At 40.3% G+C, this 15,119-nt stretch overlaps 1 protein-coding gene across 2 annotated transcripts in view; it reads left to right on the top strand.

The window, feature by feature from the left end:
- The window catches only part of B3GLCT (beta 3-glucosyltransferase), a 120,884-nt gene that overhangs the window by 45,835 nt on the left and 59,930 nt on the right, over positions 1 to 15,119 (top strand). For both annotated transcript variants that reach the window (XM_061434833.1, XM_061434832.1), the window contains exons 5-7: positions 5,605 to 5,681; positions 6,180 to 6,291; positions 14,479 to 14,615. In XM_061434833.1, the coding sequence (XP_061290817.1) occupies positions 5,605 to 5,681; positions 6,180 to 6,291; positions 14,479 to 14,615 (326 nt within the window). The remainder of the gene's footprint in view (positions 1 to 5,604; positions 5,682 to 6,179; positions 6,292 to 14,478; positions 14,616 to 15,119) is intronic.

Below are 15,119 nucleotides of genomic sequence, written 5' to 3'. Positions count from 1 at the left end.
ACTGCAGGGTTCAGAAGAGCTGGAGCTAGGATTCTTATGTAAGCACTTTGGCTCCAGAAATCAGGTTCCTAAAATGCTAAACTTCACTGCCTTTCATGAATGAGTGAATGATTATTTAAAGCAGGTTTTATGAACCATAAAAATGTATTTAGTAGAGCATTTCAAAGTAAATAAATTACATAAATTAAAATAAATTACATCAATGATGAGGTAATATTTTTCTCTTGTTAAGAAATGACAGTTAATGATTAAGACAAATTTCTGGGGGAAAATATATTTAATATAGGCTTAGGTTCTTGGAAGGTTTGTTATTATAGCATTACATGTAATCTGCTGGTCCACAAATGAATGGTGGGTTTTTAAAGGCTAGTAAATCTGTCTGATATATGTTCCCAACAAGATATTATGCATCTCTATTATTATCCTCATAAGATAGGCCTACTTCATATGGAAGAAATTATAACAATAAACATGTTAATTTTTGTCATGATTTATTTGTTAGTCTAAAAGCTCAGTTCAGTGCCTAAAAACTATATAATTGTTGGGCTTTGGAAATGCATTTGAACTGGGATCAGTCTTAAAACACAATTCAGTCCTTTAGAACGTTTGCCTAATACTAACAAATGTCTTGGGTTTTGCTTTCTGAGTACTTGGTCTTAATAATGAGACTGAATTAGACCATAAACTCATGTACTGCCAGGCTTATATTTTATATTAAGGTATGGGTGGCGCTAGTGGTAAAGAACCCACCTCCCAGTGCAGGAGACCTAAGAGACCTGGGTTCAATCCCTGGGCCAGGGAGATCCCCTGGAGGAGGGCATGGCAACCCACTCCAGTATTCTTGCCTGGAGAATCCCATGGACAGAGGAGCCTAGCGGGTGATGGTCCATAGGGTCAAAAAGAGTTGGACACGACTGAGGCGACTTAGCTCACATGCAAGGACAAGTTACATATTTTGGGAAATAGTCTGTTGACAAGGAAAAAGGAAAGCATCACAGACTTAAATTAGTGGATTTTTTTTTTTTTTTTCCGAGAGAGGCAGAAGGACTAAAGTGGTCCCAAACCAAATTTGTCTAATAATTAAAGTTACTTATGACATTTAAAATATTAATCTGCTTTGATCTACATTCACATGTTGGCATTTTCATTCATACTACTGATATTTCTAGATACAAATTTTGAATGATTGCTCCCTCCATATCAAGAATAATGGGCTTTTTCCTCTCAGAGCATCTTCAGATGCTCAGCTGTGGATTCTGAACCTTTTCGTGAATGAAGATGATGAATATGTATGAGAGCCAGGTAACAAGGGAGAGTGTTGGTTTTGAATTTTTGGTTCCCAGTAATTATTAGTGTCTTTAAATGCGAATGTGCCTTGAGGAAAAAAAATTCAAAGGAAGTACTGTGGGACGGTTCTGTAGGCTTTCTGACTTCAAAGTGCTTATTAGGATAGAAGCAGATGCCTGCTAGAAATGTAGATTTTTGGTTCAATGAGACAAATAGAATTAAAGTATTTAAATTACCGTGATCAACTTTTCCATTTACAAAAATTTTCCTTTTCTGTCATTTACCCTGATTTGATTATTTGTATTTTTAGTTCCCTTATGCTTGCCTCTGAAATGGTATTATCTCATTTTTGATAGAATTTTACCTTCAGCTTTTAGGTTTGACATAGTAGCATGGTTATAAGCGTTCTTTAGGTTGGTGAGAGGCAGTACTCCACACATCAGTGCCATAGCATCTAGCTTTTACTCCAAAGGGCTCTGTTGATAGAACATTTTCTTACTTTTCCCTTGATTTTTTGTTTAAAAACTCTTTCTTATTCAGCCAGGCATTACATTTTAAAAAGTGGTCTTTGTGTCCAAAAGTGCTTTAAGCTGTTGATATGGTACTTCAAAGAGGTGTAAGTCTTGTAGTATGGATAGAACAGACAGAAAGAATGTAAATTATTACAGTCTCAAGTGTTAAGAACTGAGATAAGATCATTTGATGGAACATTTTTTGTTACCTTTTAAATTATTTTATCTCAGGGAGCTAATAAGGGCTTCCCAGGTGGCGCGGTGGTAAAGAATCTGCCTGCCAACATAGGAGATGCAAGAGACATGGGTTTGATTCCTGGGTCTGGAAGATCCCCTGGAGGAGAAAATGGCAACCTGCTCCTGTATTCTTGCCGGGATGATCCCATGGGCAGAGGAGCCTGGGGTACTACGGTCCGTGGGTTGCAAAGAGCCGGACTGAGCACACCCACACCATGCTAATATTTGGTTGGCCAAAAAGTTGATTTGCGTTTTTCTATAATACCTTACAGAAAACTCTGAATGAACATCTTGGCCAACTCAATACATATGAATATGTGTGTATCTAAGTCTGGGTCTGTTGTGCATACAGACGAGAATACATAAATACACACACATACATACATACATATATACACACATATGTATATATAAAACAAGAACAAAAGCTATTGGTACTTTCTGAGGATTAATAGACAAAACTTTGTAAGTAAAATGTTATTGTTCAGTTGCTGAGCTCTCCTGTCCTTCACTATGTCCTGGAGTTTGCTCAAATTCGTGTCCATTGAGTTGGTGATACTATCTAACCATCTCATTCTCTGTCTCCCTTTTCTCCTCTTGCCCTCAATCTTTCCCAGCATCAATGAGTCAGCTCTTTGCATCAGGTGGCCAAAGTATTGGAGCTTCAGCATTAATGTTTCCAATGAGTATTCAGGATTGATTTTCATTAGGATTGACAGGTTTGATCTCCTCGCTGTCCCCGGAACCCTCAAGAAAGTCTTCTCCAACGCCACAATTTGAAAGCACCAGTTTTTCAGCGCTCAGCCTTCTTTATGGTCCAACTCTCACAAATGGCCTTGGCTTATTCAAGATCATGTTTTTGAGTATCAAGTGAGGACCTATTTTATATTTTGAGACGTATTTGGAGGTAGTTGTCAACATAGAACACTAGTTTTTGAAATATTTCTATTTGGAGATGCAGAGGTACAGAAAACTTGGCTGCCATTTTTGTGTTAACCAACTGAAGCAAATAGAAATCCAGGCATGTGATTTAGTAAACAAAAAGTAATGGAGATAGGAAAGATTGTAACCCACTAGTAATCCAGAGAGCTTATTTTAGTCTAGACTTTAACTCCTCCTTTTTACTGCCTAAACCTTTGTCTGCTGCACTTCTATCATCCTGACCTTTGCATCTTTGCCTGGCAAGGGCCCTCACAGTCTTTCTGCTGAAGTTACTTGTCTGGTGTCATAGCAATGCTTGTTGCCATCCCTTGTATATTTCCTGTAACTTGCCATATAACTCAGAAGGGTGGCTCTTGTTTGGAAGCCACATTTTTGTATTTATTTTTGCTGAAAACAGATTTTTACTTAAAAGATAGTTTAAAGTGTATATGTAATCATTTCATCATTCTGACACAAATATTTTCATTTTTCTGGCTCCGTTATGCTCTCTGTTTTGTTTTGCATGGTTGGAATTATGTCTGTTTTAATATTTAATGTAAAGACATTCCCATTGTCATAATGTCTTCATTATTGTAATTTCATTTGCTACATAAAAGTGCATTTGCTACTTATTTTCTTGTAAGACTTTTTTTTTTAAGTGTCTTCTGTGTTTCTTTTCTAGCTAGTGCATATTAGCATGGTCCCAATTAGTTTGAGAGAATTCCAGGATGTAGTGAAGGACAGGGAAGCCTGGCATGTTGCAGTCCATGGGGTTGCAGAGAGTTGGAACACAACATAGTGACTGAGCAACAAATAATTATTTGAAATTTTAATGCATGTGTTAAAGTTATTAGTTATCTTCACACATGATTTTTTTCTCTGATATAATCCCCTATGAATATGTGTGTGGTATATATTTGTGTATTTATGGCATATATATGTATATAGCATATAGCTATATATGTGTACATGTACAGATATGGCATATATGTGTGCATATATGGCATATATGTGTATAAAACATACAGCTAGTATGTGTATATGTATACATATAACACATTTTGAAAGACAGTGAGAATTACTTCATTATTCAGAATCAACAGTAGGAAAGCCCAGAGTTATATTGGGTAGCTGCTAATTCAAACTTCAGGGTTTGCTTTTCTCTGTAGCATGCCATATTGTTAGTGTGATGTAACCTTCAGTTCAGTTCAGTTCAGTTCAGTCGTGTCCGACTCTTTGTGACCCCATGAATCGCAGCACGCCAGGCCTCCCTGTCCATCACCAACTCCCGGAGTTCACTCAAACTCACGTCCATCGAGTCAGTGATGCCATCCAGCCATCTCATCCTCTGTCATCCCCTTCTCCTCCTGCCCCCAATCCCTCCCAGCATCAGAGTCTTTTCCAATGAGTCAACTCTTTGCATGAGGTGGCCAAAGTACTGAAGTTTCAGCTTTAGCATCATTCCTTCCAAAGAAATCCCAGGGCTGATCTCCTTTCGGATGGACTGGTTGGATCTCCTTGTAGTCCACGGGACTCTCGAGTCTTCTCCAACACCACAGTCCAAAAGCATCAATTCTTCGGCGCTCAGCCTTCTTCACAGTCCAACTCTCACATCCATACATGACCACTGGAAAAACCATAGCCTTGAGTAGATGTAACCTTAGGTTACTGTTTTTACATTTCATATTTGTACATGAAAGTTAAAAAATACTATATAAAATGAAGAAATAAGACATATTTGATAGTTCAAAGATTTATATTGAAAATCATTCTTTCTTAAATAATAAGCTTATATGAACTTCAAGAATGGTATGGAATCTACTTTAGTGTGGTAATATTTCAAATAGTTAAACATGTATCCTTAAAGTCTTTTGCCTGTAATAGTTACCTGGATATAGCTTGTATAAAGCACAGAATATGCTGGAGTTTGTTGTGGGGGTGTTCAAGCATATTATATGTCTGACTTTTGGCTTGTCACAACTGCAAATAGATTGAATACTGCTTAATCGTTTTATATTTATAGCTTAAAAAATATGAGTCTCTATGTATATGTATATGCATGTATATATAGCTATAGTTGTGTCTATTTCTGGATCTTCATTCTTACTAAGTTTATAGATTTTGAAATTCCATCATTATGCTGTAACTGTTGTTGCCTGAGTACTTAAGGATTCTATTTCTAGTTTTCAGAACTGAAGCTCTTCATTATGATGGTGTTTTAGTGTTTTTAGGGCATTCTAAAATTTTTTTCTTCCCATGAAATAAATTGTATATTATTCCTTTTGTTTAGCCGAAGTGTTTTATTTTCCATTTTCCACACGCTTCCTCCGTTGGGTACACAGTAAAAGCTGTGTTTATACCTCTGAGTTTTCCCTCACTTGCCCTGAGCTCTTCCCTTCCAGTCCTCTTTGCAGATATGCAAATTTCAGGGCTCCAGCGCTGTCTGGAGCCTAGGCGCTGGGGAGTTTGTGTGGGTTCAGTTGAAGTCCTTCATTTCTAGTGGCTCCTGAAGAGAACAAAAAAGAGTAGTATGAAGAATAAAATGTCAGATCTTTAAAAATACCTGGTTTGAAATTTGAGTCTTTTAAAGAAATCTTTGTGGTCATATTGTATTATTTATTTTTTGCTCTGATGGTTGTTTCTTCAGGAAATGCCCGCCGTGCTCCTCCTTCACCAGCTGGCTCAGCAGGAAGGCGCGTGGACCATACTTCCGCTGTTACCGCAGTACGTTGCCCATGAAATGTGCTCATTATTGGCATCTCTACCTGACACTTGCAGGCTCCCTTGTTTTCTCACTAACTGTGTTTTTCCCGAGAGTCAGCAAGTAAAGTCATTGGATTCTATGACTGCTGCCTTAATCAGATTTCTTAATGATTGATTCTTAATCATGAATAGCTTATATTTTTAAATGTTTGTGTCTTAAAAGATATAATATCAGTATATTTGATATTTTGAGACTGATTTTGAGATCTGTTGAGCTGGGGTTTGTCATGGAAAGAGTTAACTTGAACTCTGGCTATTCCACAAACCATTAGTATCTGGCTTTTCTATTAATATAAGCTGAAACTGTACATAGAAGAAAAATATAGGGTAAAAAATTCAGATTTCTTGCTATTTTATATGTCCTGTATTTACTTCCTGCTTTCTCTTCCTTAGTAAGTTTTAAACCTTGTTATCAACTCACTTTATAAAAATGATTACTAGAATCTTTCTTTTTCTCAGCTTTTCTGTAACATATAGCAGAAATTCATCATGGATTTTCTTCTGTGAAGAAGATACAAGAATACAAATTGTACAACTCTTAGAAACACTCAGAAGATATGACCCATCAAAGGTAAATACAACTTCAAGTATTTTTTTTTTTGCATGGAGAAAGTGCTTAAAGGAAGTTTAATTTTGATTAAGAGGTTTTTCAGTCTAATAAAAACACTTAATTTAAAATTAAGAAGAGCAAAATAGGCTGCTCTCACCCTGTGATATGCAGCATATTATATGGAATGTGTATCTCTCTCAATAAACTTGCTTTAACTTTAAAGAAAAAAGAATGAAATAGCAGTTAAATATCTGGAAGCAATGTTAAATAATTCTCTTTGAGGTTTGGAGCTGTCAGACAGATGGAACTTACAATGAGCCGTTTCTAAATGGAAAAAAAAACCTATATGTTTTACCAATTTTAGAGAATTAAGAAAACTATAAACCAGAGTTAAGAAATAAGTTCCAATTGGTTATTTCTCTTTATCAACAATGACCACATATTGTTTTAGGTAAGAAATAACTTTGAGTACCAACTGTGTGTTGGGCACTCTGATAGCAGGAGCTTGGACAGACAGACAAGGGTCTTGACTGAATGGATGGTGCAGAGGAGCAGGGGGTGATGGACCATTGAAGAAGCAGTTACAGTTAAAAGTGAGACATCTTTTAAGGGAAACACTGGGCGTTGTTAGAAGTAACACAGCAGGGCATCAGATCTTATCTGGGAAGGTCATGACATAATGTGACATTTAACCTGAGTCCCGTGGAGTGAGTAGGAGTTAATAGGAGAGAGAACTCTAAGCAGAGGGAACAGTATCTGAGGTCTGGAGGTGAGACAGAAATACCTTGTGAGAAAAGTTCACCCCTGCCTTCATATTTTAACATTTTATCTCATGCAGATAGGATGTTGCAGATGGATCATGTTTACCTCTGAGTTCTGAGTGCTGAACACAGTGTTTAACACTTACTAGGTGGTCAGTAATGGAGAAGCCGATGGCACCCCATTCCAGTACTCTTGCCTGGAAAATCCCATGGACGGAGGAGCCTGGTAGGCTGCAGTCCATGAGGTCACTAAGAGTCGGACACGACTGAGCAACTTCACTTTCACTTTTCACTTTCATGCATTGGAGAAGGAAATGGCAACCCACTCCATTGTTCTTGCCTGGAGAATCCCAGGGATGGGGGAGCCTGGTGGGCTGCCATCTATGGGGTCGCACAGAGTCGGACACGACTGAAGTGACTTAGCAGCAGCAGCAGGTGGTTAGTAAATATGTGTGTGTGTGTGTGTGTGTGCATGCTCAATCGTGTCTGACTCTTTGCAACCTCATGGACTGTAGCCCGCTAGGCTCCTCTGTCCATGGGATTTCCCAGGCAAGGATACTGGGGTGGGTTGCCACGCTCTCCTCCAGGGGATCTTCCTGACTCAGGGATAAAACCTGCATCTCCTGTGTCTTCTGCATTGGCAGGTGGATTCTTTACCACTGAGCCGCCTGGGAAGCCCTAAATGTTTGTGTAGGACTGAGTAACTGAAACGTCAGCTAACCTGCTGGGCTACATGCAGTGTCTCTGGAGGTTCACAGGCAGCTCTGCAGCTTTGTGGAGGGTAAATTAGGCTGTTCAGTTCTCTTGGAGAAGCTCAGGTTATGCCCTGATCACTTAATGGGATTCTTCCAATGTGGAATAAGTGGAATTGGGTCCTTTCTGGTATTGCTAGACACCCACCCAACCCCTGTTCTGATGCCCACTCCAGAAGTGAATCAGATTCATTGAGAGTACAGAAAAGGAGCCATGGCTTCCCAGTGCCCGCAGGGTTTGTTGATGTGGACACACACAGAATTGGGCAACGGTGACCATTAGGTTGGTTTCTCAAACGCTGAAAAGTTTGTTACTACAATAAAACCACTGGTCTTGATGCTTTTTAAATGCTGTGAGGACCCATTATGATTTCTTTTCATGCTTTTGATTTCTGGTAAAACACAGATATAATTGAATGCGAAAGTTGTTAGGTTAAAAAAATAATTCCTTCAAAGGAGAGAAGATTTATGAACGTGTCTCATCTGGTCTTTTCAGATGGTGCTGAGCAGTGTCTGTGTGCTGTGGGCCACATTTTATGTAAAACATTTGTTAGGCTTTTATGTTTTCCTTTGATTTGAGAAAAACTCCCAGCTCTTTTTTGGAATGTAGGAGTTTTAATCGCCTCCTAGTGTTTGCTTCACCTGGAGATTATTTTTTTCCATTATCCATAGCTCTAATTCTGTACAGAAGATGGTGACTCACTGTACTTTTTAACGAAAATTGGAATGATAAATTTAAAAGTTCAGAGCAAGTTCATGAAAAGCAAGTACAGAACAGAGGTAAAATAAGATATTTTCTTCTTTTGTGAGCTCTACCACATGAAAAAAAGTCAAGGATGTTTTATTTCATTTAAAACTAGTACTAGGGAATAAAAATTACATGATGTTGAAGTTAGCTTAAACCAGTGTTTTTTTCCCCCCGACCATATGAAATTTTAGGAAAAAAGTATAAAATAAACCTAGTTTTGACACTGACACAAATAAACTATATTAAAATAATGTGTTAGAGTATCATTATTTCATTGGATTCTGACATTGTTTCCCTTCAATATCTTGTCATTCTCACCAATCAAATTTATGCTGTTATACAATATTTTAAAGGAGAAGCTTTAATCTTTATTACAGTAATTAATCTCTGTTAATTGCCTTTCTGGGTGATTTCTATAAATTTCTATATCTTATTGAAGTCTTTCAGGTTTTTTCCCCTACACTATGCTTTTATTATGTGTGCATTTGCTGAAATGTCTTTAATTTTTAATTCTTAATAGAGGTAAAACATGAGTACTGGCAAAGAGTAATTCTAAGATACTAATAGAACACTGAGTTATTCTTTTACAGTTTGTCTTAATAGTCTTTATGAAGAAGCCATTAAGCAAATTACTGGGCTTCCCTGGTGGCTCAGCTGGTAAAGAATCCACCTGCAGTACGGAGACCTGGATTCGATTCCTGGGTTGGGAAGATCCCCTAGAGAAGGGAATGGCTACGCATTCCAGTATTCTGGCCTGGAGAATCCCATGGACTGTATAGTCCGTGGGGTTGCAAAGAGGGACACAACAGGGAGTGCTTCTTCACAGAATATGTATTAATTTCTCCCTTGCTGCTAAGTCGCTTCAGTCGTGTCCGACTCTGTGCAACCCCATAGATGGCAGCCCACCAGGCTCCCCCGTCCCTGGGATTCTCCAGGCAAGAACACTGGAGTGGCTTGCCATTTCCTTCTCCAATGCATGAAAGTGAAAAGTGAAAGTGAAGTCGCTCAGTCGTGTCTGACTCTTAGCGACCCCATGGACTGCAGCCCACCAGGCTCCTCCATCCATGGGATTCTCCAGGCAAGAGTACTGGAGTGGGGTGCCATTGCCTTCTCCCAATTTCTCCCTTAGAGTAGTTTATAATATGCATCTATGCTTAGTTGCTCAGTTGTGTCCAACTCTGCTACCCCAAGGACTGCAGCCCCAAGGACTGCAGCACCGACAGGCTCCTCTGTCCATGCGGATTCTCCAAGCAAGACAAGAATAGTGGGGTGGGTTGCCATGCCCTTCTCCAGGGGATCTTCCCCACCCGGGATCGAACCCAGGTCTCCTGCATTGCAGGAGGATTCTTTACTGTCTGAGCCACCAGGGAAGCCCACTTTACAGTATAACCCCCCACAAAAATATTGAAAAACAGTCTTATATACTAGATAGCTAAACACTGCTATTAATCATTAAAATATAAAAACATGTTCGGCATAAATTTATGTTTGGAACAGGAGATTATAATAGTGGGAGATTATTGGGAAAAGTGCTAAAATATACTGAAAATTGAAATGATAAAATTATTTATTTATGATGAAGTGTTTATTTTCTTTAAATAAGCTATATTTACATGGTATGTTAAATGTGATTTTCATGTTGATTAATGTTTAGTCATTTGAATTTTTTTTAATATAAATTTATTTATTTTAATTGGAGGCTAATTACTTTACAATATTGTATTGGTTTTGCCATACATTGACATGAATCCGCTACGGGTGTACATGTGTTCCCCATCCTGAACCCCTCTCCCACCTCCCTCCCCATCCCATCCCTCTGGGTCTTTCCAGTGCACCAGCCCCGAGCATTCTGTATCATGCATCGAACCTGGACTGGCGATTCATTTCACATATGATATTATACATGTTTCAATGTTGTTCTCCCAAATCATCCCACCCTCACCCTCTCCCACAGAGTGCAAAAGACTGTTCTATACATCCGTGTCTCTTTTGCTGTCTCACATACAGGGTTATCGAGTCATTTGAATTTTTAAGAAGATGTTGAATTTTCTATCTTAAGCCAAGGTTATTTGCTTTATAATTACTTCCCTTGCCCAGTGGTGACTTCATATATCCATAAAGTGTTGGGAAGAAATCCTCGGGTAACTAGGAACTTAGACCTTTCATGTCTGCTCATTTATGACTTGTTGCTGAACTGACCCAGACTGAGACGGGGAGGTGTTTGAAATACAGCCATGAGCAGAAGAGGGCTCTTAGGAGACAGCACTGTCTCTCTCCTGCTTTTATTTTCTGATAAGGAATAGGGAGGGAGCTCGTGATGGCTGGATAACAGAAAATACTACCAAGCTTTAGAGCTTCGGGTACTTAACGATTCTGCTGACGTTTCTTTAATGGTTACCTTTGAAAGCTCTCCCAGGATTGGTGCATCATTTAACACAAAACTTGGAGCACCTGGGGCAGGTGAGGTAGCCTGCAAATAGAGCTGAGAGTGAAATGGACACCACCCCAGGTCACAAGGAGGGCGTGTTCATAATGATGCAGGGGAGACAGGAGGTAGGCAGACCTGAAATACTGCATCAGATGGTATAAGTGCTGGGGAGGAAAGAACACAAAATGAGAGGGATGCCAGATAGGCTGGGGTGGACTTCCTTCTCTGTTTAGGGTATTTAGGAAGAACTTCACAGCTCACGTCAGTTTGAGCCACGTGTGAAGGAGCCAAGGGAGTGAGTTTTGTGCTCTCTGATCCTGTGCCCACGGCCCACGTACCCAACAGGAGCTGCAGACTCACCCAGTTCAAACATGAACTCTGCATTCCCCTTTGTTCCTCTTCCACATCAGTCTCCCGCATCTCGGAAATGGCATCCCTGTCTATCAGCCTTTCCCTTCTCCAGTGGGTCTTCCCAACCCAGGAATCGAACCGGGGTCTCCTGCATTGCAGGCGGATTCTTTACCAGCTTCAGGTACCAGCGAAAGCCCTGGTATCTCTTGTACTGGGGTTGGCCAAAAAGTCTGTTTGGGTTTTTCTGTACAAACTCAAACTTCTTGGCCAACCCAATATTATTAATGTCTGATATTCACTTGAATTCCTAATTTTAGCTATTGCATTATTCAGTTTTAGAATTTCTATCTGGCTCTTATTTATAGGTTCTAGTTCTTTGGTAAAAATCATCTTTTCATCTATTTTCTTAACCATATTAACTATAGTTTAACTGCAAAATCTGATTTGTGAAGCTCTAGTTCTCATTTTTCTGTTTTTGGTGTGGTCCTGTTTCTTGGTGTGCAGGGTTAATTTTCACTAAATGTCAGCTATTTGATGTGAAAAACTGAAGAGATTGTGGGTGGTATCCCTTCCTACAGGAACATTTGATCTTCTCCGGGGTTGTAGACCTTGTTCGGGTAGGTCTGTTTACAGACTGCCCTTACCCGTAGACCCTTTCTCCCGGTAGACCCTGTACTCCAGCCTTGGGCTCCCAGAACTACTGCTGAAGTTTCCCTCTGCTTAGATTTTAGCCACCTCACTGCTGTTTTCCACTGGGTTCTTGTGTTTTTCTCTTGGTTTTCATGTAGCCTAGGAGTTGAAGGGAGATTGCAGGCAGAATTTTGGCATCACTCCTTTGGGATCCCTGTCAACCTCGACCTCCGTGGCAGCCTCCGGCCCCAGCTCTGTCTCTGCGGTGCAGCCAAACAGGAGCCCCCAGTTGCCACTCTGTTCTGTGCTGTCCTTTGCTCTTGTTCAGTCGCTCAGTCTTGTCCAACTCTGCGACCCCATGGACCACAGCACGCCAAGCCTCCCTGTCCATCACCAACTCCCGGAGCTTGCTCAAACTCATGTCCATTGAGTCAGTGATGCCATCCAACCATCTCGTCCTCTGTCCTCCCCTTCTCCTCCTGCCTTCAGTCTTTCCCAGCATCAGGGTCTTTTCCAATGAGTCAGCTCTTTGCATCAGGTGGCCAAAGTATTGGAGCTTCAGCATCAGTCCTTCCAATTTAATATTCAGGGTTGATTTCCTTTAGGATTGACAGGTTTGATCTCTTTGCTGTCCAGGGGACTCAAGAGTCTTCTCCAGCACCACAGTTCGAAAACATCAATTCTTTGGTGCTCAGTCAGCCTTCTTTATGATCCAACTTTCACAGCTGTATACGACTACTGGAGAAACCATAGCTTTGACTATATGGACCTTGTTCGGCAAAGGGATGTCTCTGCTTTAATACACTGTCTAGGTTTGTCATAGCTTTTCCTTTGCTCTGAGAACGAGCAAATTCCTCGAGGGTAAAGAAGATGAATATGAGGTTCCCATGGGTGGGCTCCCCTGCTCTCTGGGATGTTAACCCTCACATCCTGTTTGCCTGTTGCTTTCTGATGCCCTCAGTCATTTGCTCTAAGAATTTCTCCAGCTGTTGTACTTGTTCTTGGTGGGAGAGCAGGTCTGACCCAGGCTGTTCTCTTGTGACACATGAACCCTGGTCTCTCTTCGGCTTCTCTTTCGTACCTTGTTTCCCATATCCAGTATCTTCCAGCCACACTGGACTAAATATTTTCATCAAATATATATCAAGTTTTTTTTTTTTTTTTCCCCCACCTCAGGGACTTTATATCAACTGCCCTACCTGTTCGTCCCCAGATGTGTGCTCAGCTTAGTGATCTTAAAGCTGAGTTCAGCAGTTATCTCCTAAGAGGGTCCCTCTTTTTCCAGGGTGGTCCCCGTCACTCTGTTTTATTTTCATTGTAGCACATGCAGTCACTATCTGAACTCATTTTATTTTCCTGCTTGCTTTCTGTCTCCCCACTGTTGTATAAGCTCTGTTCCCACCTGGTATGGGATAAATGTTAAATGTCAAAGTGAAGTGAAGTCGGTCAGTAGTGTCCAACTCTTTGCGACCCCATGGACTGTAGCCTATCAGGCTCCTCCATCCATGGGATTTTCCAGGCAAGAGTGCTGGAGTGGGGTGCCATTGTCTTCTCCAGGGGATCCTCCCAACCCAGGAATGAACCCGGGTCTCCCTCATTGCAGGCAGACGCTTTACCGTCTGAGCCACCAGCCATCAATTTGTTAATTGATAACAAATAATAAATGTTAATTGAATGAATGAATAAAATAAGCACTGATTCTGGCAGGAATTTTCTGTTGTCTCCTTCCTCTCATCTTTCAAGCACCAGAGGGTGGGGACCGCTCTGCAGCCATGGGCTCCATGCTGGCTCCTGCCATGTCACTCATGGCTCTTTCCTGACCCCTCATACCTGGGAGAGTTATGGTCCCTTTGGCAAATAAACCTCTTGAATTATCCTAATTTGAGTGTGTCATCTTTCAGCCTACTGACTCTGCTTTGGTCAATAAAAATAATTGAACCCAGGTCTCCCACATTGCAGGCACAGCCTTTACCAGCTGAGCCACTAGGGAAGCCCAAGAATACTGGAGTGGGTAGCCTATCCCTTCCCTAGTGGATCTTCCCAACCCAGGAATCAAACCAGGGGCTCTTGCATTGCAGGTGGACTCTTTACCAACTGAGCTATCAGGGAAGCCAGTAAAAATAAATTAGTATATAAATTTCTACATTGATTGTTTTTATATTCAAGTTGTATTCATAGACTATCACTTTGTTCCTAAATTCGTTAAATAAATGTTGAACTAAACAAAAAAAAAGGAACAGTTTTAATAGTATTTTGATAAGAAATATTCTATAAAATAACATTTTTGTGTTTATAATGTAATGACTAACATTTTGTTCATCCTGATGGTGTGATCTTAAATTGCTTTCTTCATAGACAAAGATTCTGCTGTATTCATTATCATATGAGTATCATATTTTTGTTAAAATTCTTTAAAAATATATAATCTGTGCTTATGCTTTATCACTCAGAATATTTAACTAAAACTAATGGTACTTATTTGTTTTGGGTCTTGCCTGAATGGCTTTTTAAATTTTTTTTTCTATCTTTATTTAACAGGAATGGTTTTTAGGAAAAGCATTACATGACGAAGAATCTACAATAATTCACCATTATGCCTTTTCTGAAAATCCTACAGTTTTTAAATATCCTGACTTGGCTGCCGGCTGGGCCCTTAGTATCCCACTGGTAAACAAGTAAGAATTTATTAGACTTTTTTTCATTTCATTTTGTGTATGAATCACCTTTTATTTTGCTAAGTCTTGGAACTGGTGGATCTGAGTGAGCTTTTCAGCAGAGACAGTGAGTGGTAGAGCAGGGAGACGGGAAGCAGGAGCCAGACACAGAGGCTCCATCCCTTACTCGTCCTGTCTCAGGGCTCAGCTGCTCTGTGCTTCCTCTTCCTTACCTGCTGCAAAATGAGGTGAATGATGAACTGTGAGACTGAGGAGGCCGCATGAGTGCTCAGGACTCGATACCCAGGAGGGTGACCACTGCTGTCAGTGGACCTGGTGACCTCCAGGCGTGACTTTGTCAGTAAGGAAATGAATCCGCAGCATGCCTGTGCGTCTGGGTTGACGTCTGGTTATGTTCATGTGTATATACACGAATTTAAATGGGGCCCGGGCAGAAGATGCTGTAGATAATCGTACCTGGCTATTTGTGTGATAATCCCAGTGATACTTTTGTGATGTGAAAGG

The sequence above is a fragment of the Bos javanicus genome, chromosome 12 (genome assembly GCF_032452875.1).
Source record: "Bos javanicus breed banteng chromosome 12, ARS-OSU_banteng_1.0, whole genome shotgun sequence".
NCBI lineage: Eukaryota > Metazoa > Chordata > Mammalia > Artiodactyla > Bovidae > Bos > Bos javanicus.
Note: the sequence above shows the minus strand (reverse complement) of the source record. Positions and strands in the feature narration are given on the sequence as shown.